Source organism: Myodes glareolus, chromosome 22 (genome assembly GCF_982192425.1).
Source record: "Myodes glareolus chromosome 22, mMyoGla1.1, whole genome shotgun sequence".
NCBI lineage: Eukaryota > Metazoa > Chordata > Mammalia > Rodentia > Cricetidae > Myodes > Myodes glareolus.
Window position 1 is genome coordinate 9,053,221 of NC_142047.1, and position 26,329 is coordinate 9,079,549.

General features: G+C 47.7%; 1 protein-coding gene across 1 annotated transcript in view; it reads right to left on the reverse strand.

The window, feature by feature from the left end:
- Positions 1–243: 243 nt before the first annotated feature.
- The window catches only part of Tbc1d9 (TBC1 domain family member 9), a 120,668-nt gene continuing 94,582 nt past the window's right edge, over positions 244–26,329 (reverse strand). The window contains exons 10-21 of the mRNA XM_085682135.2: positions 25,193–25,407; positions 20,730–20,847; positions 19,108–19,393; positions 18,196–18,325; positions 15,937–16,035; positions 15,691–15,759; positions 13,646–13,886; positions 9,901–9,966; positions 8,884–8,970; positions 4,383–4,457; positions 4,187–4,290; positions 244–2,323 (exon numbers count right to left, since the gene is read on the reverse strand). Of these exons, the coding sequence (XP_085538261.1) occupies positions 1,607–2,323; positions 4,187–4,290; positions 4,383–4,457; positions 8,884–8,970; positions 9,901–9,966; positions 13,646–13,886; positions 15,691–15,759; positions 15,937–16,035; positions 18,196–18,325; positions 19,108–19,393; positions 20,730–20,847; positions 25,193–25,407 (2,207 nt within the window). The 3' untranslated portion in view covers positions 244–1,606. The remainder of the gene's footprint in view (positions 2,324–4,186; positions 4,291–4,382; positions 4,458–8,883; positions 8,971–9,900; positions 9,967–13,645; positions 13,887–15,690; positions 15,760–15,936; positions 16,036–18,195; positions 18,326–19,107; positions 19,394–20,729; positions 20,848–25,192; positions 25,408–26,329) is intronic.

Below are 26,329 nucleotides of genomic sequence, written 5' to 3' on the forward strand. Positions count from 1 at the left end.
CCTTAGGGCACTAAAATTACAGATGCCACCACTACAGCGTGCTTTAGAGGGGTCCTGGGGATCCAAGCACCAGTCTGTACCCAAGTGCACCAAGCGTTTAACCACCGAGCCATCTTCTTAGCACTACACAGCTTCTATCTCAAAATAGTCACCCGTTAAATAATTGTCTACTGATAGCTTCCCTATAAAATTGTCAGAGAGACAGCGTGGGCCTCATGCGGAAACTCAGGCACAGAGACGCGGTCACTTCTGAAGCGATTTATTGTTCACATTCACCCTAGTTGAGGTTCATACTACTTCATTTGACAATTTAAAAATCATTCTGTAAACAAGATAAAAAAAATCACAGCTGCAACAGCTAAATGAAGGACGTGTGTGTAATAAAAGAAGGGAGTGAGTGGGAAAGTATGTCAGAACAAGCAAAGGAACCATGAGCGTGATTGTGAGGCCAGAGTAAGGGGGCGTTTCCCGGCCTCTGTGACGAACAAAGACGTAACGGTACGAAACGAGCATGAATTCAAAGTGCAGGCGTGCCAGCATTGATTTCCACATCCCTTCAGCAGACAGAGCATTCTATTCTGTTCTATAAAGTGACAGGTTCTGTTTTAAACATCTAGTTACGTTATCTTGCAGAATCCCTTCACTGCATACATAACATCTACACCGACTTATGGAAAGTTGGCCATACGTGATACATGATATAGTTTCTTGACTCTACAGAAAGTATGGAAATGGCGAAGGGCATTGCTTTATTTTTTGTTACTTTTTTTTTTTTTTTGCCGTATTTTCAACGAGTAACGAGAATCTAAAGACCCAGAGGAGAGGCGTCAGGGCTTCTAGTCCTTCAGAGACAAAAACCGAAACAAGAAGCTGATTCTGTGTCTGGGTCCTGCTGCCTTCACGCGCGGATTCTCAGATGATCCCGCTGTTTTCTGGCCGGCTGACAGAAATAATCAGAGCAAGTTGGCGATGTCCAAACAGATCAAATCTGTCATTCCAGCCTCGTGTAAACATTGTTTACATTTTCATAACTGCTTGGAACCAAACGTGTCCTCCTTGAAGGGGGACCAGTGTAGAATAGGATTTTTGGATAGAGGATTTTTTTATGAAATATATTTCAAATCTTAAAAAACATTTTTAAGACTTACTAAAGTAGTTCAAGATTTACCCAGCTGGCAATGCCCTTTCCTTCTGAAAACAGCCTTGTGTGTGCAATGCTCCATTTTCCTCCCAGACCTAACTTTATTTCGGAGCCCGGATACACAGAGCATGGCCGTCTGTTAGCCGCAGACAGCACTGGTTTTACACCATGGATACAGCTGGACAGCAAGAGTACTAAGTTATAATACACATATCACTGACAGCTTGGTTTTTTTTAAGGGGGGATTCACTGAATAAACTAGATTCTGGTCACCATACCCCACAGGCAGAATGCTTGTGCCTTACTTTGGGGGTGTTTATCTATTTCTCACCAGGTTAAATTGTATTACATTATGAAAACACTAGGCTTCAAGCCACATACTAATAAATATTTAATTTAAAAGAAAAGAACCCCCCCTTCCCCAACACAGACGAACATAAAAACTCCTTCGCCTCCCGTCCCGTATCAGCCGGACAGGGCAGAGATTTCGTAGTCACTGGCCGAGGTGAGGGGCTTGCCCATCATACGAATGTTCTTTGCACTGGTAACCCTGGCCATCATGCACACTGGCTTGTCAAAGTACCTCACCAGAGCAGGCTCGGTCAAGAGTGAGGCCAGAAACTGCTCGAAGGTGATGGCCCAGTCCCGGTCTAGGCTGCTGCTCCTGGGCAGGGCGGCTGTGCCCTGGCTGCTGCGCACCAGGACTGTGTCCTCCCCAATGTCCTCACAGTGCAGTTTGTCCTCCTCGTGGGAGCCGGCGCTCAGCACCGAGTAGGACGACATGGAGCTGTCGTCCTTGGTGTCATCATCGGAGATGAGCATGGACGAGCAGGCCCCGTTGTCCCTGGGCGAGGAATCCTCCAGTTTAATATCTTCCATCTGCCCTCCCAGGGAGTGTTCCTCACTGTCAGCTGCCAGGCCGGCTGGGAGTGGTTCTGCGGATTCCACCGTGTAGGGCTGGCTGGGCCCCTTCTTGGGGAAGAGCATGCCCGGGAGGGCCTGGCTGCAGGGTGGTCCGGTGACGCCATCCTCTTTGGCAGGCTGGGTAATGAAGAACTTGCCCACCTCTCCGATTTCCAGCAGGAGGCTGGTCACTGCAGCTGTGGCATGGTACAGCTCCTGCTCGTTGGGATCTTCGCTGAACATGTTGTACATGGTCTTACAGAGCTCGATGAACTGGCCCTGGAGGAGGAGTGGGGGAGGCGAGGAGTTAAGAGCAAGGACTAAGCAAGTACTAAACCACGACTCTTTTTATGTATGTATGTATGTATGTATGTATGTATGTATGTATGTAGGCAGTATACTACCTGCATGTGTACTTGCACCCCAGAAGAGGGCACCAGATCTCATTATAGATGGCTGTGAGCCACCATGTGGTTGCTGGGAATTGAACTCAGGACCTCTGGAAGAAGAGTCAGTGCTCTTAACCATTGAGCCATCTCCCTAGCCCCTCAACTATGACTCTTAAAGATCCCAGGAAAATGTTCTTTGGAGAAGGGATGAACCTACTGTTATGGTCTCTTTATTAGTCTATTTCTTTTTTAATTAAAAAAAATCTGAAATATCCATGAAACTAGCAAGATGAAAAGATAAAAGCCTTCATAGACTCATCACCCAGAGTCTGACTACAGCAGAGGTGGGGAAGATGGCTCAGTCTCCCAAGCACCCACATTTTAAAGGGTAGGGAGGTGTGGTGGCATGTACTCGCTAGCCCAGAACAGGGGGAAACAGAAATAGAGAAGCCCTTGCGGCTCACTGGTGAGCTACAGGCCAGTAAGACTGTCTCAGACATACAATGGCTTGCTCCTGAGGGATGGTAGCTTAGCTGAGGCTGTCCTCTGGCCTCCGTTTGTGTATGCACACATACACCACATTTGTGAACCTGTGCACATGAAAGCACACCCGTCACACACAATAACTAGACTACATTTTTGCTTAATTCTTTCTTCTTTTGCTGCTGCCTCCTCCACTTTGGTTGTTTTGAGACAGAGTTTTACTATATACAGGCTGCATTCAAATTCATTATCCTGTTTTCTCTGCCTCCTCAGAACCAGGACGACTGGCATAGACCACCATGTTAGGCATCACACCCTGTTTACTTTTTCTTTTCTTTTCTTTTTTTTTTATTTTCAAGACAGGGTTTCTCCATAGTTTTTGGTGCCTGTCCTGGAACTAGCTCTTGTAGACCAGGCTGGCCTCGAACTCACAGGGACCTGCCTGCCTCTGCCTCCCGTGTGCTGGGATTAAAGGTGTGTGCCACCACCACCCGGCTACTTTTTCTTTCCTTTATTCTCTTTTTCTCCTTGCTGAAGAACGTTAAAGAGGCAGCAGATTCATCTCGTCTTCCATCGCTGAAGTTTTGAAGGTTTTTGCAAGGGTTAGCTATCACAGCCTTGACAGGGACGCAGCTGCCCACTTCCCTGTAAGGAAGCACTGCCTTCACTTCTAACCTGGTGCCCTGTCAGTTCCTGAGCTGGAAACCCACCATTTCATGATTATAACTGTTATATCCTCTAATAGGGACATGTGTTCAACATTTCTATTGCTGAACACAGTGAAGCGGAAACAGCCTGAACTTGAGCATCCAAAGGTAATTTTATGGTAGGGGTGGATGGATGGACTCTCAAAGCTGAGTGCTTCCTTGTTCAAAGTTTCTTTCAGGAGAATGTTTTCTCAAGGCTGAGCATAATTTTGATGCAAAAGAAATAAATGCAAACAGGACCGGAGACAAAGCTCAACTACTGAGCGTTTGCCTGCAGGCTTGAGACCCTGGCTTCAGCGCTTGGTCCTGCAGAAACTGGGTGTGGTGGACACAGGCCTGTAACCTTAGTGCTTGGGAAGTGGAGGCTGGAGGTCAGAAATTCAGGTCATCCTCAGCTACACAGTGAGTTGGAGGTCAGCCTGGACCACACGACATCCTGTCTTACAACAACAACAACAACAGCAACCAAAAAACCCCAATACCCAAAACCCAAGCAGATAAGAGTTAAGGAGCCAAGCTCCCGCTGTTGTTGGGGATATTTACTTTATTGTATAGTCTCTTACCTGATTCAACTTGGGCAAATCCTTTGCATTTTTTGACTTAGACTTATTTTCTGCAGTCCAGAGTTTCAGATAATTACGGTTTTCTTGAGAATTTGCCCTCTTCCCTACAATGCAAATGCCAAGAGGTGAGTGTTTGTAGGCCAGGAAACAGGAACTCAGGCGGCAATCAGGTAACTAAAAAGGAAGATGGCCGTACCTTTGTCCTGTTTCAGACTCACTGTGACGAAGCCATCTTCTGCGCTCTGTTTGCTCCTGCTGTCCAACCCAACGACTACCAGACATATTCAGAAGAAAGAAGGGTGTTACAGAGTAATAAACACAGGCTTATCAGGAGAACACGAATATCCTACAGGCACACTGGCATGTTTTAGCAAACAAAAATTTAAATTTTAGCTAGGGAGACAGTTCAGCTGTTCGAGCTATGATGCTCTTGCAGGGTCTAGAGTTTGAGTCTCAGCACCCACACAGGTGGCTTAAAACTGCCTGTTACTCCACACTCATCACACACACACACACACACACACACACACACACACACACACACTTTCTAAATCTTTAAGCCAGGCAGTGGTGGTACATGCCTTTAAATCCCAGTATTTGAGAGGTAGAGACAGGCTGATCTCTGTGAGTTTGAGGCCAGCCTCGTCTACAGAGCGAGTCCTAGGGCAGGCTCCAAAGCTGCAGAGAAACCCTGTATTGGAAAACCAGAAAAAATAAAAATAAAGTTGCCTTGACAGTTTTTTGCCGGAGGGACAGACTCCATGTGACTAAGGAACTCTTCCCTGATTCATGAAAAATCTTCAGGAGACAAATAGACACTCATAATATTTAATACATGGTGAACCCAAGCTGTGGTTATTACGCAACCATCTGAAAACTATGCTTAGAAAGTTAGGAGGTTTTATTTTTTTTCTCCCAGAAGGGGTGTGAGTTTTATTACTGAGCACGATTTGATGGATATAGGATTCAGCATAGTGGAAGCACTTAGGAGTTCAGGGCCTGCCCTTGTCCAGGGGGTCACAACCGGTGATATATTTGACCCCATAGCTACCATAGCTACTAGGAATGGACCAGCTCTCAGCTACCACATCTTCAGATTCATTTGCCTTAAGTTTGGTGAACCCATGCTCTTCTGGGATGTGGCTCTTCTGGTGGCCAGGGTACTTGAGCCAGGATCTAGGGTGGTTTTCCCCTTACATTCCTAATTCTGCAGTTTGGTGCAGATGGACATGGTGACTGTAATGATCTGTCCTGTCCCTTTAAGAGACAGTTCACACCCACTCCTCCCCCCCTCCACTGAGACAAGCTGATTTTCAGCTTCCAGTCTGAGTCCCTCCCTTTTCTGTCTCTTTCCCAGAGAGGTAGCTGCTGTTGTGACTCCTCCTCTCCCCCCACTCGGTTTCTCTCTCTCTGCTCTTCTCCCCCCCCCCCCCCATAACCCACTAAATAAACATCTAACCTCACTCTGCATGGTGTGCCTATCTATCTGCCTCTCGCCTGCTGTGTGGCTCCCTGTCCAGGGCCAGCTGCCTTTGGTGACCTGCAGCATGGTCTCGTGGCATGCCCCTCTGTCTGACTCTCATCATGGGACTGGCTGCCCTGTTGAGGTCTCTCATCCACCATGTGGCTCCCTGCCTGGGACTGGCTGCTCTCTGGGCCTGCAGCCCACTGCCTTCTGCCACTTTGGGGGACCTGCGGCGTGGTCTCAGGACCCACTGCCCACTGTAGCCACCCGGGGACCTGCAACATTTTACTTTTACCATAACAGTGACCTCTGTGAACTCTGGCCACTGTGCCATGGAGCTTCTGCCTGCTGTCTGGAGCCCTGTCAAGCACAGCACAGGAAATCTCCTTGATGTATGATTGGAAAGGGTGGAGCCTCGCTTGAGTATGAAAGCCATCATTGTCACAGCTTGGTGCGGGAGAATTGTCTGTAATCTGTCAATCATGTTTTAAATAAATGCTGATTGGCCAGGCAGGAGGTGTAGGTGGGAAAACCAGACAGGAAGTGGAAATGATGCAAGGAGAGTAGGAGAATTCTAGGGAGGAGGAAGTTGATTCCTCCCATTCCTGCCCGGATCACTGAAGCAGCAGGATGTGAGCTGCCCAACTGAAAAAGGTACTGAGCCACATGGCTAACATAGATCAGAAAAATGGGTTAATTAAGATGTGAGAGTTAGCCAGTAAGAGGCTAGAGATAATGGGCCAATCAGCATTATAACTTACAGAGATCTCTTGTGTGATTTTTTTCTAGGACTAAACAGCTGGGTGGCAGGGCAGGACAGAAACCCCAACAAGCCAGCCCCCATCATGTTACAGTGACCTCTGTGAACTCTGGCCACTGTGCCATGGAGCTTCTGCCTGCTGTTTGGAGCCCTGTCAACCGCAGCACAGGAAATCTCCTTGATGTATGACTGGAAAGGGTGGAGCCTTACTTGAGTATGAAAGCCATCCTTGTCACAGCTCTTTATAATTACTTGTTGACAGACACCAGTGGCCTCCAGGGCCTGGGGGAGAGTTGCTCATCTTTACCTGACACTGTGTGGTCACAGAGTGGGACTCCCATCAACTTTTGCCTTCTTCAATCCCAAGGCAAAGATCCAGATTTTGACATCAGAGATACTTTGGAAGGAGGAAGACTTTGGGTATGGCTTATTCTCATAACACTGTAACACAGTGTGTGTGGCGGTGGGGGTGGTGACCCATTGGGACAAGAGGATTTTTGGTGGGCATCAGAGGAAAGGAAGACTGTTTTCAGAAAAATTCTAATGGCATCAACATCCTCATTGGACTTTACAGAAAACATAATTAACTAAGCACATACATAAAGAAGTTCAGAGACAGACTGCATTAAAAATAACAATAAAAATGGGGGCCAGCAAGTTGAGCTCAGCAGGGAACACATCTGCTCCCAAGCCTACTGGCCTGACCTCAGTTCCTGGGACCTGCATAGCAAGGAGAGAACTGACGCTGGCTGGTTGTCATCCACACATGGTCTGTGGGGCACACACACGCGCGCGCGCACACACACACACACACACACACACACACACTTTTTTGCTTGTTTGTTTCTCTGTTTCTTGTTTGTTTCACTGTCCTAGAACTTGCTCTGTAGACCAGGCTGGCCTTGAGCTCACAAAGCTCCACCTGTGTTTGCCTCTCAAGTACTGGCATTAAAGGTGTACACCACCATCTCCCAGCCTATCTTGTGTGTGTGTGTGTGTGTGTGTGTGTGTGTGTGTGTATAAATATGTATATATGTATGTATTTCAAAACATCCAACATGAAGCAGTAGCGCTTCTGGAGTTAGAAAAACACTCTGAAAAGCATTGTTTAAGGACATTCCACAGAGTGGCATGTGACCATCTCAGATTCCTTTACATAAGAAGAGGATCCTCTCTGAAATGGACATCCCTAACAAAGTAAGGAAAATGTGTGGCAGAGACACAGCTGGCCGTATGAAGAACAGTGGGTATGCTCGGGACTGCGTGAGCGGCTGTAACTACAGACTGTATGATCTCATTAGGTCTCCAGCACCCCAGATCTGGCAACTATCATCTCCACTATCCGCAGAGGTTTTAAAACCAGGTTTTAAAGCCAGGCCTACACTGCACTTGTTCAGATACAGCAAGAATTAAGAAGCCAAAGCAAACAACCACGCCCAGAGGCAGCAGCGTGGAGTGCTGGACCCCAAGACAGAAGCCACACGAGTAACACGGAAGTAACGAGATGCAGTGAGCCACAGTGCATATTTAGGCCAAACTGCACCCCCGTAGACCAAACAATCACACAGATGAGGGGTTGGCAAACTTCTGAAATGGGCCAGATGGAACTCCATGGAGGATTGGTTCCAGGACCATCTTGTGGACACCAGCATCCACAGGCACTCCGATCTGCTGTGCACTTGTGTGCAGTCTATACACAACCTCCCACGGATTTTAAACTGTCTCGGGATTGCAACTAATGAGATGTAAATGCTATGTAAACAGTTGGAACGCCCCAGTGTTTAGGATATAAAAACAAGGAAAGAAAGGGGCTGCACATGTTCAATCTAGAGGCGCTGTTTCTGATGGAATATTCTTCAGTAAACAATTGGCTGAATCTGTGCCTGTGGATACAGAGTCCTGCCTGTCTTTTAGCCTTAGTTTTTGTTTTAACCGCTTGGTACTGTTTCCAGTGTACAGTTAAATGTAACACGGAGTGTGCTCCTTCAACTTTATTATCAGTACTAGAGTTCACATTTTACACATTTTTTTTTTACACGGAAAGAAATACATGACATTTGAGTTTAAAAAAAATTTTAAATTTAAAATGTGAACAGTTTTCTAAGTTCACGGGTTCCAAACAGGCAGTCGCTTGGGTCTAGCCTATGAGGTGCCCTTCGCTTTGCAGCTGTTATATAGGGCATTGACAAATTATGACAACGTTGTCTTTCAATTGTCTTAAACTCCCCCATCAAGTGTGTGCATGTGCATGGCTGTGTGCATGTGCACAAAAGTCAGAGAACAAACTTGGATGTGTTTGGGAATACCATTACCTTGGTTTTGGCCTGGTGCTTGTCCATTACGTCAGGCTACTTGTCCAGGGGTCTTCGCCTCCTCAGAACAGTTCCAAATGTATGCTATGCACACCTCACTTGTTTTAAAATGTGAGTTTGGGGATTGAACTGCAGTCCCCAAGGGAGAAACGTCACCTACCGTGTGTGCATTCTGGGGTGATGTCTTCAAAGAAGTACTGAGTGGCTTCAAAGGCAGAGTCGGGCTCGTCTTGATCGGAGGATGGCTCTGTGGGAGAGTGGTGGGCCGTGACTCAACAGTAAGTTTCCTCACTCAGGCTGATAGGGGAGTTCAGCCAATCACTTTCTGTTTGTGGGGCGTGTCGCCCTTAGGCTAAAGCTTGCCTATAAACCTGCAAGCATGTTCCCGCTAACTCTCTCGCCTGGCTCCTGCGTCCAGACGGATCGTTTGGATTTTGGTGTAAGCTGGTGTAAAGTCTTCCTTCTGTTTATTAAAGCTGTATATTTTGTATTAGGATAGTCTGGGGACTTTTCATTACCAATCGCCCTGCGGCTTCACTCAGGCAAATGATGGGGGGCGGGGGTAGGACCAAAAATCAAGTTATCCAAGAGGGATGGAGGTCTCTGTGGGAGTGACTTTGTCTTTAACTCCATTTTAACTCCCTCTGCATTTTCTTCTCTGTCAGGGAGATTTCCCAAAGACACTGAAATAATATTTTATGGGTCAATTGTAGGACACTGTTTGCTACACACACCCACATTTACTCCCATCTGGGATGAGTGCAAATGCCTTAACTTTTATTATTATTATTATTATTATTATTTTTTAGTATTTGATAGACTGGTTTAGAACTGAGCCCCAGGCCTCAGCAGCAGGCCCACCAATGTTAAAACTGCTCCTCAAAATATAAACCTTCAGCATCTCATTTTCCCCATTGGAATGTTTGTGTCCTACTTGCCATCAAAGCCTCCGTACCCTTTCTCTTAAAGAGAGGTGTGAGGTCTTCTAGGAGCTCAGCTCATTTCTGAGACAGGCAAACGACAAATCAAGGACACCCTCCTTCAGGAACGCAGGTGAAAAGTAGCAACTCGGCCTGGCCTTTGCGAAAGAATGGCAGGCAGACAGGTACCAGCAAAGGAAGAGACGCAGAGTCAGGTCCAGGGCACCAGATGCACGCTGCCCTGTGTGGCCACTTACCTGGCAAGACGTGCATTTTATACAGGAGTTTGAGTTTCTCTGTGAGGTCCCCATGGCACGCAGCACCTAGGGATCATGGAAGAACCAGTGTGAAATGGGTCCTGTGAGTTGGTGATGTCACCAGATCTAGAGAGCTCTTGTAAAAGTCGACTTTTTATATAGTGAACCAAGGCATTGTGAGGCAACAGCTCTGCTTGGGACCTACTTGGGTTTTAAGACTCTCACACCAGGAGGCTTAGTTTCAAATGCTTTGTTCTCAACAGTGCACTACAGAAGAGTTGGCCTCTCCTTGTCCTCAGTTTCCCCTTCGTGACACTAGACGACAACAGAAAAGTCTACCAATGACCCTGACACTGGGATCCCATGACAATAAAACTATATATATTAATACACACAGTGATTTTAAATGTATCAGGTAGATTAATAGTTATATGTATTCTAAGTGATTTATTAATGGGAAAGATTAAAAAACTGGGCCTTAATATCCTAAACAACTATGAATTCAGTAATAAAAGAAGAACACATTTAAGATTAACTCCAAATTACTCAATGTTTTTTTTTTTTAGTTTCCTGAAATGTTTTAATTTTGCTCTAACCTGCATTTTAATTTATTCTGACTTTATAAGGTTCAACAACAATAAAAAAAATCCTGCTACTTTCCTCTGAGTTACTCCTGAAATCAGGAAATCTTTTGGAAATATATATTTAAGTCCCCGAGGATGAGACAGTTCGGAAGAGGGAGCGAGGACTCGGAATCCAGGTGGGAAGGGACATTATGGTTATCTGGTCTCTGTAAGTCACCTGACTTCACCTAGCTTTTGTTTCTTCCACGGTCAACAGCAACGTTAACAGTAGGCAGGTAGACCCAAAAGGTTGGTGTCATCTACAAGTCCTAAGTTGAACCTTGACCTCCAGTGTGGATGGAGCCATTGGTTTTGAGGGGTGAGTAGGTCAGGAAGGTGCTGACAATGTGATTGGTGTCCTGACCAAAGGGACTCCAGGGGAGGCGCTTGCATTTGCATCACGGTCAACACAGAGAAGGAACTGTCTACCGTATAAACTGACTGGGATCCACCGTATAAACTGACTGGGATCCACCGTATAAACTGACTGGGATCCACCGTATAAACTGACTGGGATGTTCCCTTGATCTTGCAGTTCTCACCCTCCAGGACTGTGAGCCATTCATTTCCCCTGTGTAAAAATCACTCAGTCTAAGAAGCACTTTGTTCTAGTAGCTGGAACAGACTGAGGCAGGTGACAGTGGCTTTACTCGGTGTGACAGCAACGCACAAACTGTGTCCACGGGCGGCCGGAATTCTAACCTGCACTTTGCAGCCTGTGCCTCAGGGCAAAGTAAAAACATACCTAGAAAGCACTGGCTCAGTGCTTAGCATGACAATACTGCAGGAGTGTTAGCCTTTGTCAGTTTAAAGGAGTCTGTGTTTTATACACACACACACACACACACACACACACACACACACACACACACACACACACTTCAAGCTTCTCCACATAAGCCTGCCCCAAGTATGTGCACAAGGCTATACCTAATTACAGTGAGAGACTTACTTAACCCAAGAGGACTCTCCCCGAGTAATACACTTCCAGCTTCCTCTGGCCATTCTTTCTGCAGGGGCAGGGGGTGTTTTCTGGAGCCATCACTGGCTCTATGCTGGTCGTTCATCTTGGCCTGGCTTCACCATTTAAAGCATATGGTGCAAGGCACAACTGGTTACTGCTGGCTGTCAGTTTAATAGCACCTAGGTTCACCTGGGCATCTAAGAGGGAGTTTCTAGATCGAGTTCACTGGTGTTGGAAAACACATCCTAGATATCAGTGTTAACATGACGTGGGGTGCACGGGCTCCCAGACCAGATGTGGGACAGAGGAGCATCCATTGGCCACGTGCCAGACATCTCCCAGACAGCGTCTCCCTGCACTAATCAGACCTGAACCCACTCAGCTCCAAACAGACAAAGGCCACGTCAAGTTAGAATCAATTATGCTTCTGTTTCCCTGCCAGAGAACCGGCTCGTCAGAAATCATGTGGCCAGCAGTCTGCTAACCTAACTGATGTGCTCGGAAAGCTCCCGCCTCCCCGCCGCTTCCTCCCTACACTGCCTCCCACAGGCTCCTCAATCAGGGCATTAAAAGCCACATAGGCAACTTATGAGATTAATCAGGGACACAGACGTGAGAATTAGGTGCATTTCCCCCTTATTTGTCTGTCCTCCCTCCCCTTGCTTCAGAAAACAGCTGACCTGGGACATAATCTCTGGGGCTGTACTCAAAACTCCCCAGCTCCCCAGCTCCCCTGCATCCTGGCTGATTGGGGTCAGGGGGACCCACAGGGTTGGAGTCCCAGACTGAGCTCCTGACTGCAGGCACAGTGCGACCTGTAGATGCTTCACGCTCCTGCTGCCAATGCTTTCCCCACTGTGATGAGCCCCAAACTGTGGGCCAAGGCAAGTCCGTCAGCCTTAAGTCAGTTGTTAGACATTTTGTCACAGGGGCGAGAAAAGGAATGGATGCAAAGGCACCACATGGGCACACCTCTGAAATTCATTCTGACAGCCAGACACAAAAGTTGTTACACCCCAGCCTCACATCAAGTGGGCCAAGCTCTTTTACCACACATTCTCCTCATCCAATTATAAATGGAACAAGAGGCCAGCAACAATACAGGGACATGAGCAAGGTGGATAGGGGGCAGCCCGTGCCCTGTTTGTCGGGTGGATGGTGTGTGTGCATGTGTGTGTGTGTGCATGCACTCGCTTGTCCTAGCTGTGGGTAGTCCTTTAGCCAGGAAACAGACAGGAAAGACTTCCACTTAGACAGTGAGAGACTATAATTTTCCAGTCTTTTATTAAAATAAATTTAATGTTACTTCAAAATAGCGTAAAATTACATATTAGAAAGGTTTACCTATAGGCAATTATTTTTATATAGAACATATTTTTAATTATTATATTTGTTTTGTAAAACAGAGGCATACAGTCTAAGAATCTAGATTATGGGTTCTCGACCTTCCTGATGTTGTGACCTTTTTAAATACAGTTCCTCAGCTATAAAAATATTTTTGCTGCTACTCAGCTGTGACTTTGCTGCCGTTGCGAATCATAGTGTAAATATCCGTGCTTTCCAATGCTCTTAGGTGACCCCTGGGAGAGAGCCGTTTGACCTTCAAAGGAGTTGCGACCCACAGGTTGAGAACCACTGACCTAGCTCCTCCCTTTTCTCTGGGAAACCTATCAGTGTTGGACGATTACATTAGGATTTCACTGCTGCATGTATTCTCCATTAATGTATCTTTTAAAAAAAAAGCCTACATCATGTTAATTACGTATGTCTACGGTTGTGTGTGTATGTGTGTGCATGTGTGTGTGCCGTAGCTCTTGTATGAAGGTCAGAGGACACTCGTGGGGGTCGGCCCTTTTTCTGCATTCTGGGGACTCTGGGGATTGAACTCAGATCATCAGGCTTGGCAGCAGGTGCCTTCACCTGTTGGGCCACCTTACACGCACTCTGATGATATATTTTGAACTCAGCTGACGTCTGTCTCATGTAGAAGGCTGGAGATTGTCCATAGAATACAGCTGTTAACTAAACACGATCTTACAACCAGCATGTAATCCTTGTCGGTGCTCCTCCTTCCTCTAGACCCAGTGTAGGGACTCCGAGGGAAGCAGAGAGGAACCCCAGGTTACAACCCCATCCAACTCATGCAAGAATATCTTACTCAGGCCAGAGACGAACTCTCGGAAGTTAATTAAGGAGTCCCCGTTCTCATCTAACAGCTGGAACAGGCGAGAGGCCAGCACGTCGGAGTGAGTGCCGCAGGCCCAGGGAAAGAGAAGAACGAACATGCCCTTGAACTGCTCAAAGTCAATGCGATACTGCTCCAGGTACGGCAGGCTGGGGTCGTGCCTGTCCAGGGCATTGCTGCTCCCGCCCCAGTAGCAGCTGGTTAGGTGTTCAGCCTAAAAACAACACAGAGTGGTCACTCCCGGTCATCGAGCCCCAAATCACATAGTGTTACCCCCCACCCCCACCCCCAGGCACGGCGTTAGGTCTGCAGGCGTGTGTCCTTCCTGTCATACGCAGGTACGCTAACTTGAGAACCCGGATGTCTAAGAGATGTTGGGGAGAGAATGCAGAGCTAGGCCAGCAGTAGCTTCCTGATGCTCTGCCCAGAAATCAGTGTCTCATTCCAAGAATGCAGGACCATACTACACTGATCAATTATCCATCAAGTCAATACACAGTTGGCCTACCCACCAAATAGAGAGATAGTGGCGCCCTCTAGTGACTAAGAGATAAGTGAGCACATTGGGGAGACCCCTAAGTCCCAAACTCTGCTCCCCTAGGAGCTGCCCACAGGATGTTGGTGTTGTCCTTTATGCTTGTCCTTGGACTCTTTTGGAACTGCACCAAAGAGTCACATTTTGATTTATTGGTGGCTTTTGTTTTTGAGACAATATTTCATGCAAGCTCGGTTGGTCTCAAATTTGCTCTGTAGTCAAGGATGTCCTTGATCTCCTGAAGTTCCTGCCTCAAACTCCCAGGCATCGGGCTGAGAGGCGTAAACCACATCTAGCTGCAGATTTAGTCCAGAGAGTAAATTAGAGATTGTGACAGATTGTTTCTTGTGTGATAAAGCCTGATAAACCTTTTCCCTGTCAAATGCCACATTCTAAGATGAGACATTGACAATAACAGTGACAAAAATTGTTTTGTAGAACAGAATTATATTAAAAATGATTAGATTGTTATTTTTCTAGTACTAATAGTAGCTTAATGTGAAACACAGAATGAAACCCATAATGCTCTTCCCTAGACATAGAGACAGTTCTCGTTAGGATTTGGTGTGAACCATCCCCACAGCACAACTCTATGTTAAAAACTTAGTCCCAGCCGGGCAGTGGTTGCACACGCCTTTAATCCCAACACTGGGGAGGCAGAAGCAGGCAGATCTCTGTAAATTCGAGGTCAGCCTGGTCTACAAGAGCGAGTTCCAGGACAGGCTCCAAAGCCACAGAGAAACCCTGTCTCAAAAATCGAACAAAGAAACTTGGTTCCCAGAAGATGGAGCCCATCATCAAGAGGTGACTGAATCGTGAGAGCCTGGCCTTCAACTGTGGATAATTGGCCTTACTGAGCCACAACAGAAACTTCTGGAAGTGGAGGCTTGTTGAAGGAAGTGTGTCAAGTCTTGTCTTGGCCTCTCTGGTGGTGCATTTCTGTCCCCTGGCTGCCATGATGCAGTGATTTCTGTCCTCCAGGCCCGTTTACCCCAAATCTCGGCATCACCACAGCCCAGGGCCGAAGGGCCAACCACAGCCCAGCAGACTTCTGAGACAGCAAATTCAAACTAACCAGGTCTCCTAACTTAGCAAACTGCTTCTTCTAGCTAAATTGTATTTTTCTTTAAGGGTGACTTGGGGCTCAGAAGGAGACATTAAAAATTCCAGGTAGAATTTGAACGTGATCACCACTGTTCTATGGAGCTTTAGAAATCCAGGTTCTGTGTTCTGAGGTCCAAGAAAACAACCCACCTGGCGAGGAAATGAGCTAAAACCTCAACTTAAATTAGTGCTAGTAATTGATTTGTTTTTCCTATTAAGGAAGACAGCTTTGTTCTCCTGGCTCTGCCTTCTTTGTTGTGCATGTTGGGGACCTATGGAACCCCTAGACCACCTAACAGAAAGATTCAGAGGTCCTAGAACAGTTAGAGAAGGTTCTTTCACCTCTTTGTGTGGACTTGAACTTAACTTTGAAACTCACCTTGAAAAGAGCGTACAGTTCTTCCAGCTCGTCGATGGTAAATGAGGTCTCGGTCACGATGGTCCGTACCTAGAAAGCGCAAGCACAGTGACCCCTGCACACTCACAACACGCCGTGCCATGCCCAGAGAGCCCCTAAGCTCTTCTTTCAGGTTCTGAGAAGCTCGAACTGAGGAGCCAGCAGGAATGTGCGCCAGGAGAGGGAAAGTGAGGTATCCCCCTGCCCCCTGCCCTTCAGAGGACTTACCACGTTGCGTTTGGTGGTGTCCTCCAGGGTCTGGATGACTTTTAACCTCTGCTTGAATCTCATTTGTTCAATCAAATCTGCCCGGATTGTTCCAAATTTCTGAAAAGGAACAATATTGATGGTTCTGCAAATACGTGCTAAGGTACACGGGGACACCTGCAGATTGGTGGAAACGTTCACGACAGGATAAAAGGCTCTCTCCACGACAGTGACCTAGACTAGATTTTATGTGGGAAAGCCACTTAGGGACTATGAGTTACTAATCCAGAGATTCTCCTCACATATCAGAGGCAGAACGAAATTTCAGTCACATGTGTTTTCCTTGCGTCGACAGCCTATCCGGAAGGAAGCTTGGATGTGAGGCTGTGTGTGATGACATGTGTGTCTGATGGGCAAAGGGGGTGTCTGCCCCAAGGCTGAGGGATGTAGAGCCTGGGAGGAGTGCTTGTCGATCTCCATGCTCCTTCAACAGCCTCTGCGGGCCAGAAATCCACAGGGGCATTCAGTGAGCTGGCCATCTCTTCAAGGCTAGCCTGCCTAGCACTGCCTGCATGTCCTTCCGTCTTAGAGAAGAAAGGAAGACATCACATTTATTTCTACTAAACAGCTCAGTTCAGAGGTTGGTAAGGATTGTCATTAATGACGAAGGGATTCATTTAACGGTGCCTGAGAGAGAGAAGCTCCCAGGGGAGGGAAGTCTTCAGGTCCCAACAGCAGCTCAGTGAGCCTCTACAGTGACTGTGGGGGTGCGCAATGGTTCACTCAGGAAAGGGCTTGCAGCTCAGGGTTGAGGACCTAAGTTCTAATCCCCAAAAGCCTCACAAAAAAAAAACAAACAAACCAGTACTTGGAAGATAGAGACAGAGAGATTTATGGAGCCTTCTGGAAAGGTAGACAGACTGGGGGGCTCCATTTTTAGCAAGAAGATCTTGTCTCAAAAAAGTAAGGTGGAAAGCGATTGGTGGAAAAAACTGACATTAACCTCTGACCACCACATGCATGTGTGCCGCGTGCGCGCGCGCGCGCACACACACACACACACACACACACACACACACACACACGTAGCCATCAAAGGCCAAATTCAGTAGCACAGCCTTGCTAAGATTTTCTAGGATTCAAGAGGCTGAGCTAGGAGGATTAACCACTTCTGGGACAGGGTAAGGCGTTGCAGAGTTTCCTCCATCTTGTATTCTTGTTGAGGCCTTTGCAGGATTGACTAGAATTTGGAAACCTTGATGGAGAATCCCATGGAAAAGTATCCAGCTCTATTCTGCGTCTGTGAAACTGCCAACCGAGGTACCAGGACGTGGTTTCCACCTTTAAAAGCCCAGTGGTCTGGACATTCGAGGCCACACCTAGCTCCTTGAATACCTGGGTGTGGTCCCAGTTGACTGAAATCAGGATTTTTCAATTGACTATAAACCGTGACTGAGTGGTCCTCTCTAGTGAGATACTGGTAACGATTAAAGGATAGCCCAAGAGACGTGACAAGACTTTTTCCTCAGTAAAAATAAATTAAATTAAAAATACATAAGTAAACAACCGTCATATCTGGAACTACATACTTCAGGGGATTTCTAACTACTTAGTGTGGGAATAAGGAATGAGTCATCCACGAAGCTTTCCCATAATGGCTCCTCAGTCCACTGAGTGTGAATCTGACATGCTTTTAGATCATATGTCAAAGGGCCAGAGCTTGTCATACCACTTACAACAAGTTAAGGCTCATGAGAAATCCCGGAATCCACTCAGCGTCCATCTCTGAGAGCAAAACTGTTAGCTCATAGGCAGTTGTCTGCCTCCGACAACCAATTCTCACAATGTAAAAGCGGATGGGGTTTCTGTCTGTTCCCAGACTCAAGTCTAAACTTAATCCCCAGTTGCTGCAGCACTGACAGGAAGGGCCTTATCTGCAGGTGTTTAGGTTAGAAAGGAAGCTAAGGAAAGGGCTTGCAGAAGCAGGTTCTTTCTCCCGAACTTCGGCCCCATGAGGACATGGTTCCTCCTACTAGCAGGACACAGATGGTGTCCAAGGAAACAGAAAGATGAGGTTGTAATATTCAAGCACCTGACCTTGGGCTTCCAAGGCTCTAGAACCAAGAGAAATCCATCCTTAGTCTTTCTGAAGCAGTTGGACTGTTGTATCTATGACGACAGTGCAAGCTGGACTGAGACGCGGTAGGAGAGGCATGGGTGCCCAGCTGAGCTGGGTAGAAACACTGGGCACTGTTATCCACGGCTGGGAAGCACACCTACCTCGTAGGATGTTCCTATGAGTCTGAAGATGTCCACCGCAGGGTAGGGCCCCACGTCGTCACTGAGCAGCGAGTGGAGATGAGGGATGGGAGGCAGGGTGCTGTCTTTGTTGGTCACACTGTCTAGGTACCTTGGTTAAGACATGAACCGGCTATCACTGGAAAGGAACTGGAATGCCTCAGTTACCCATCTCAGACTGTACATATTAAATCAAAAACCCGAGATTTCCTTGTTTCTGTTGTTTGTTTTTCTCTTTCTCATTGAAGTCCTGGGGATCGGATCTAGCGCCTTCGGCATGCTAAGCAACTCTACGGCCCCAGTTCCCTTTCTACTTTTTATTTTGAGACTGGTTCTCACTAAGTTGGCAAGGATGGTTTTGAACATATGATCCCCCTGCCTCAGCCTTCTGAGCAGCTGGGATTACACTGAGCAACACCAGGCCTTACTAAGATTTTCTTAACAGCAGAAACAAACACCCTTTCCCTTTAAAGAAAAAGAATATTGGGCTCGAGAGAGGGCTGGGGGCTAAGAGCACTCGCTGTGTGGTCCTGAGGGCTGGAGTTTGGGTCCTAGCACTCAAGTCACAAGCCAGATGCCCTGCACACTGCAACTCCAGCTCTAAGGGAGGCAAAGACAGAAGCCAGGAGGATTTCTGGGGTTTGCTGACTTCCAACCTCGCCAAGGAAACATGAGTCCCAGCTTTAGGGAGGGACCCTGCCTCAAAAGGTTTAGTGGTGAGTGATGGACAAAGAGATGCCCAGTGCCCTCTGCATACGCTCACAGGGGTAGCTACCCGAATAGATATTATTTTAAAAATGGAAAATCATATGTCCTTGGTCACAGGGAATAGTAGGTCTTTTGATCAATGAAGTCATGCTCCTGAGGTGGCGTCAAGGTCAGACAAAGACATACCTTCCCAGAACCGTCATGGCCTCCCCGTCATCCTTGCAGTTGAGCAGCTTGTCCACGTTGGCGTCCAGCACAGCGAGGGCCAGCTGGAATATCACCTTGATTCCTTCATAGAAGAAACAGTCCACGACCACCACCGCACTCTCAAACGGCATCACGCTGAGAAACAGCGTAAGGAACCACGACAGGGAGATGGTGGAAATCACGCCCAGGTCCTGCATACAGTCGTACAGCTGCGGGACATAGTCTCGCGCCAGTTCCTCGAAGACGCCCTGGTCCACCAGGGCCCCTGAGTGGGCGACACGAAAGGACTGTTAGCCCTGCACCTTCCTGGAGATCCAGATCAAACGGACGGACGGGCTGTGTTCAACTTTCGCTTCTGTTGCTATGACAGAACGCCCTGAGGAAAGCAGCTTGGGGGGGGGCGGGGGCTGAACTGAGCTCGCAGGTCCAGGATACAGTCCATCACCCATCACCACAGGGCGCTCAAGGCAGCATGAACCTGCAGCTCTTCACACCCACAGGCGAGCGGAGAAAAATGAGAACCTTCATGCTTAGTGCTCAGCTAGCCTTCTCTGTGCCCACGCAGCCCAGGCCCCCAAAATGGAATGGTGCTGTCCGCTCAGGCTGGGGCTTCTTCCATCAATTAAGGTAGTTAGGACAATCCTCCTCAGATATCCCCACAGGCTCACCTGAGCTGGACAATGCCTCACTGAGATTCTCTTCCCCCGTGAGTCTGGGTTATGACAAAGTGACAGTAAGAACTGCCCATCGCACTGCTAAGCCCTTATTTATGCAAATATTGTTAGCTGTGGGGTCCCAGGGCATGAACTGCCTTTCAAAACTTTATTTTTAATATTTATTATGTTTATTTATTATTATTATTATTATTTATTAAAAATTTCCACCTCCTCCCCGCTTCCCTCTCCCTCCCCACCTTCCCCTCCCTCTCTAGACTTAAGAGCAGTCTATTTATTATTATTATTATAATACAGCGGTCTGTCTGAATTTTTGCCTGCAGGCCAGAAGAGGGCACCAGATCTCATTATAGACGGTTGTGAGCCAACATGTGGTTGGTGGGAATTGAACTCAGGACCTCTGGAAGAGCAGTCAATGCTCTTAGCCTCTGAGCCATCCAGACCTCAAAGCTTTATTTATTTATTTTTTTTAAAGAGATTCTAGCTGTCCACATTTACCGCTGGCTTGCTTATGTTTTAAGCTGGTGCCACATGGGTAGTTTTCCCGGATTTAGAATCACCTAGGAGACACATGGTTCGGCACACCCAGGAAGTTGCTACTGAGAAGTTTAACTAGGATGTGAGGGGGCACCCTGAATGTGGGCATCACTGTCCTAAGGGCGTGGTCCTGGACTAAACACAAAAGGGGGCATCAGACTGAGTACTGACATTTACGTCTGTTTGCCGAGTGGGACCCAGTGTGACAGTTGCCTTGTGTTCCCTCTGCTGTGACCTCCCCGAATGGTGGACTGTAGGGGAAGCTCAGAGCCACAACAAACCCTTCCTCCCTTTAAGCTGGGCTTTGGCTCTGAGGAGATGAACTAACATGATGCTATAGTTCTTTTCCGATCGAGTCAGGCTAAGGTGTTTAACCACAGCCACACACACCTACAACTCTGGTGTTGTAGTAGTCGGGGAGCATCCGCTCACACAAGGCCACGAGGAGCCAGAACGCCTCCTCCTCCTTGGCGTAGAGAAGCAGCACCGAGGTGACGATGTTCATGGCCTAAGGGAGGAGAGAGGAAGCTGTCAGCCACAGTCCACTAACAGCGGTGGATTTTCAGACGCCATCTTGGTAACTGTCGAGGGGTTGTGCCCACTCTGAGTCACTCAGACCTGGAAGCCAGCAGGACTTCAGGGTATGATGTTTGGCAAGCAGCTTCTGACTCCGTTTTGAGAATGCAGGGTGATTGCGCACCCGCGTGCACCCTCAGACTTGAGGATGCAATGGAGCAGCTGCCACCCTGTTTTCTGATATCCAGTGAGTGCACGCAGGACAAGCAGGCAGAGAGCTCTGGGTCGCCCCAGGGTTAGCCCCCTGTTGACAAGGCCGCCTGGTCTGCTCCTCCACCCACCCACCCAGCTCTGGGTTTCTTGCTCCCATGCAGGCTTGCCTGTTTTCCTCTACAGCTCTGTCGAACCTGTGACCCTCAGCTCCTGACGCTACCACAGCAGCTTCCTCCTGGTAGCAGAACTGGGTCCCTTATCAATAGAGGCTCTATTTACATTCACGTCAGTCTGTGACACTGAAAACAGAGACTCTTGACTGCCTCTTTAACTCTCTTTAACCATTTCACAACCCAGACAGACTGATAGACTCTATGATGTTTCACATGAAAGTTAATAGAAGTAATCAAGGTTGGAATTAAAACCTTGTATTAAGGGCTGGAGAGGTGGCTCAGAGGTTAAGAGTACTGTCTGCTCTTCCAGAGGTCCTGAGTTCAATTCCCAGCAACCACATGGTGGCTCACAACCATCTGTAATGAGATCTGGCGCCCTCTTCTGGCCTAAAGGGATACATGCAGGAAGAACCCTGTATACATAATTAATAAATAAATCTTAACACAAAAAAACTTTGTGTTAAGCTGGGCCAGACTGCCATGAAGGTGGAAGTAGCTGGAAAATTGCTACCATTAATTCTGTAATTATGGAAAGATACCCATGTGTTTGTCTATGTCTTTGATACAGTTCACTCGCAACATTGCCCAGAAAAGGAAGGAAGGAAGGAAGGGAGGGAGGGAGGGAGGGAGGGAGGAGGGAAGAGAGGGAGGGAGGAGGGAAGGGAGGGAGGGAGGGAGGGAGGAGGGAAGGGAGGGAGGGAGGGAGGGAGGGAGGAAGGAAGGAAGGAAGGAAGGAAGGAAGGAAGGAAGGAAGGAAAATTAGTCTTTCTTGCAGGTGCCAATAAACTCCCAAGAAAAGCCAGACAAATAAGCTTAGGATTTCCACGCCACAAAAGCTTGCTGAGTATTCTGCATTCTGTTTGCTTAGGTCCTTCAGGATGGAAGGCTGTTAGTCCTCTCAGCGACTGCTCAGGGTCTTCACAGTTTACCTGAGTCAGGCATGTGCAGGCAAGCCCTGACCCCAGAGCCTCTGCCCCAAGCCTGGTTAACAAAGCTCTTAGCCTGCTAAATCCTTTCAATATTCTTAATCCTTAACTCTGGGGAGGTAAATATTTCCCTTTCACCTCCCATAAACAGTTCCTATAACCAAGTACACAGGGCTCCAGGCTGTCCGCAGAGAACAAGGCGACCTTTCAGAACTGGAGCCCTCCTCCCTTATTTCCATCTATGAAAAGATGCTCAGATGAACAAAGGTGATTAAATTCTAAAGTAACCAGATTTTATTAAAAGATATTATCAGAGAGCCCATAACCACTAAGCGGCTCAACGGTAACTGTCCCTTAATTAAAAAATGAAGATCAAAAGATAAAAATAAATTCTATTTTTTCAGAAGCCAAGTAGCTCCTGAGTTTCCTTTGATCTTCCAGATCAAATACCCACTCATCAGGATTGTGCAATATAAATCCCCTAAAAGGTGTTTAACTGAAAAGGTTCTTTCTTGCAAACCTTGTTGTTCTAAGGAAAGTGGTTATTAAAATTCCACACGAGAATTAGCCTGTGGGTTCTAGTTCACAACCAAGGTCAGTTCCTCAGCCATTCAGGCAAGACAGAGGTCCATGGCTCTACTTTCTCATGGGTTCTGTATGAGAAGTGAGAGTCGGGGGAGAGACGAGACAAGCTCACCAGCCTTGAATGCTGCCATCAGAGAGAAAAATCAACACTATAAAGTTAATGAATGGATCTGGAGATACATTTAAATTAACTACTATTAAAAAAGATAATGTACCATAGGGAAACAGGTGTGTGTGTGTGTGAGAGAGAGAGAGAGAAGAAGAGAAGAAGAAGAAGAAGAAGAAGAAGAAGAAGAAGAAGAAGAAGAGGAGGAGGAGGAGGAGGAGGAGGAGGAGGAGGAGGAAGAAGAAGAAGAAGAAGAAGAAGAAGAAGAAGAAGAAGAAGAAGAAGAAGAAGAAGAAGAAGAAGAAGAAGAAGAAGAAGAAGAAATGTGTGTACACGTGTACATGTAGGAGAAAGATGAGTGTGTCTAACAGTTACGTCTCCTTCAGCTTTTCCATGGATGGTCCAGGAAAATCCACCAATAATGTGGTCTTTGCGTCTGAATCAACTGTCTTGTAGTTTCCCGACAGTCACTCATGCTAGAGGTACCAGTATAAGACATTATTTTCATTTTGTGTGGGCGACATTCTTTTTGTTAGACTGCGTTAAATATTCACTTCAACCTGTGTTAAAGCATAGCTCTACTGTGTGAAAAGCCGTAGGTTCAGTGGCGTAAGTGGTCACGGCTTAAGAAGAAGCAGTAGGGCACTCCTAACAAGCATGGTGTGCAGCTGAGTATGTGCCCCCAGGATGCCACGGTAGGCAGGTCAGAGGTCATCAGCAGACCCTCACTAGTCAGTCCCTCAGCTAAGGACCAGAACTGCAGCGCTGCCATTGGCTCCCTTCTCAGGCAGTGGTTATCTATCATGGTGGAGGTGCTCCTCAGGAGACCTTGCCAACATCCGGGGGGCGGGGGAGGTGGTTAATCTTCAGAGCAGGGGTTTATACCGTGGCCTGGTGGATGGGAGTCGGAGATGTTGCCGAACAGGCAGCACAGCACCGGGCAGCTCCCAGGACCAAGGATTCCCTCGCTGTAGAAACAATGCGTTCCCATTGAGAAACCACTCCGCGCACTTGGAGAAGATGGAAAAGCACTTCGCTAGCTCGTATGTGCACGGTGGACTGGAGTTAACACTCAAGATGGCCTTGGCCCCCATGGGAGTTTACTAACTTCTATGCCCCTTAGGGCTATGTATTTCACACAGACTCTGACCTTAAATCTCCTTCAGGTCCCAGCTCCCGTCACACTGGGAACAACTGAAACAGAGGCGGGGCTTGCGAGTCTGGCCATTGGGCAGATGGAGGCTCAGCAAAGCCAGTGTCACTGTTATTTTTTTAAGTACACCAGGGTCGTTCTTTTAAAATAGTGCTCGCCCAGGATCATCTGCCCTTCTGGCAGGACTCAACAGTGGCTGTGACCCTGAGCTGCCCTCTCAAGCTAGCTGCCTGCTGGAGGCGTGTTCTTTGTGGAAGGGCCTGAAGGCTGACCAGCTCTGGTGAACAGATATTGGTGTCATCATGAATTTTGCTTATCTCTAAAGGTCTGGTTAGCATACTGTTTATCTTCGGGGTATTAGGGAACAGCACCCCCTTAGTAAATTCTACTTTGTGTGATTGAATGTCTCCTACATCCAAGCAGATTATTAACAAAAAACTTTAAAATATCCATTCTACCACTTTGAGTTTATCCTACATCTCTCTCACCCACAATGTCGAAAGCATCAAGGGTGAGGCACCCTGCTGTAGTGACTCCATCAGCACAGAGGGGGCCTTCCTGCCCATTATCTGCTGGCAAACAAAACAAAAGAAATGTCTCCTTTGTTGGAACAAATGTTAGGCAGGAGGTTAGCTCTGCAGAGGACTAACCAACGAGGCCCTACGGACTGGACGTGATGAATGGCGGGTGGGTCAGCTTGCAGTCTCCCAGACAGAGGGAAGGACCAACAGCTGATAGTGGGGCAGCCCAGCCGGCTCAGAGGCCTCCAGGGGACGAGGTATAGAGTGCTGTTGCTGTTTCCCCACGTAAGCTTTTCAGCTTTGGGGTCCCCGATATGCGTACCTTGGCTCCCCACATGTCTCCTTACAGCAGACTGGAATCTGTGTGGAGCAGTATTTTGAGAAAAAGCAGCCCCTTTGCTAAGAGTGATCACGCTGAGGGAGGAAAGATGGCGGGAGAACCCGGAGAAGCGGATTGCAAGCCCTCTGCCTGCTGGGGTCCGGGCCATTGCTGCAAGGCTGGGCCAGCTCTGGCTTCCTTGCTTACTCTAAACTCCTGGCTGGTTGATCTGGCTCAAGGTCTCATCTGAATGCTCTGCTGTCAGGATCATAGGAACTGAGGTTGGATCAAGATTGGAGGACACCTCGAATCCTCCCCAGACATAAGCTCATGGCAATTACCTGGCAATACCCTATGTTGGGATTGCGGAAAGCATAAGCCGTGAGCACTCTCCTCAGAGCGGCGATGCCCATTTCGTTCTGGAAGGCTGGGTGTTCTGGGAGGGAGCGGTGTAAGTCTCTCTCAATCTCCTCGGTGGCGAGATTGTATTTTCCCATAGACTTCTCCACTAGGTCCTCATAGTACCCGGGGTGCGTGGCCTTTTCGTTGATGGCCCCTGGGAAGCACACAACAAACAGGACATCAAAAAAGCTGAAATCCCACTCTTCCCTCTACAGACAGCATGGGCTGGCTGAAACTCTGTTTTCCCAACCATCAAAGGACATCGAAAGAAAGAAAATCACCTTGCAGGGTGTTCTCACTGACGTCTAGACTGGCCGTTTGCCTGTGCCTCCTTCCCTCTCAGTCCCTCAGCAACATGGCTACTCCACCTTCCCACAGGAGCTAGAGGGCCACAACACTGCACTCCAAGCTCACACAGAATGCTGAGGGCTGACACGGAAAGCCAGGCTGAGTTCTTACTCTTAGTTGCTCTCTTTGCTTTTAATTTAGGAGAAGATTTGTTAAAATTTCACCTGGGAAGGAGGAATGCCTCTCAGGAGCGCCTGTCCGGCCTGTTTCTTAGCAAAGCACGCAGCAGTGGTGACAGTCGTGTAGAAGGAAGCCACAGAAGAGGTAAGGGCTTTCTAAGGCAGCAGGCAGGGGCAAGGTTGAGGGTCCTCCTAGTAACGATGGGTCCCTACTACTGAAGGGGGACCCTTGGATGGTAGGCAGGGGGTTGCAGAATGGGGCAAAAGTTGCTGGTTTGAGATATTCATGTTAACATTCTTGAAGACAGAAAATCCCCGGGTATGCACAATATCAGTGTGGATTCACATAACCATCAGGCAAACTGAGCTCCCACACGCAGAAGAATGGACTGCACCCTCGCCTCACACTACGGTCCCAATCAACACACACAGATCATAAGCCAAAAAGCCACCAGAGGAAGACAGGGAGGACATTTCTTGACAGAGCAGGTTTTGGATATGACATCAACCATATCCACAGGCAGTAAAAGTAGAAACAGGTGAGACCACGTAAGCTCAAAAGCTTGGCTCATCAGAGAGCAATCGGCCGAGTGCAAAGGAGACAGACAA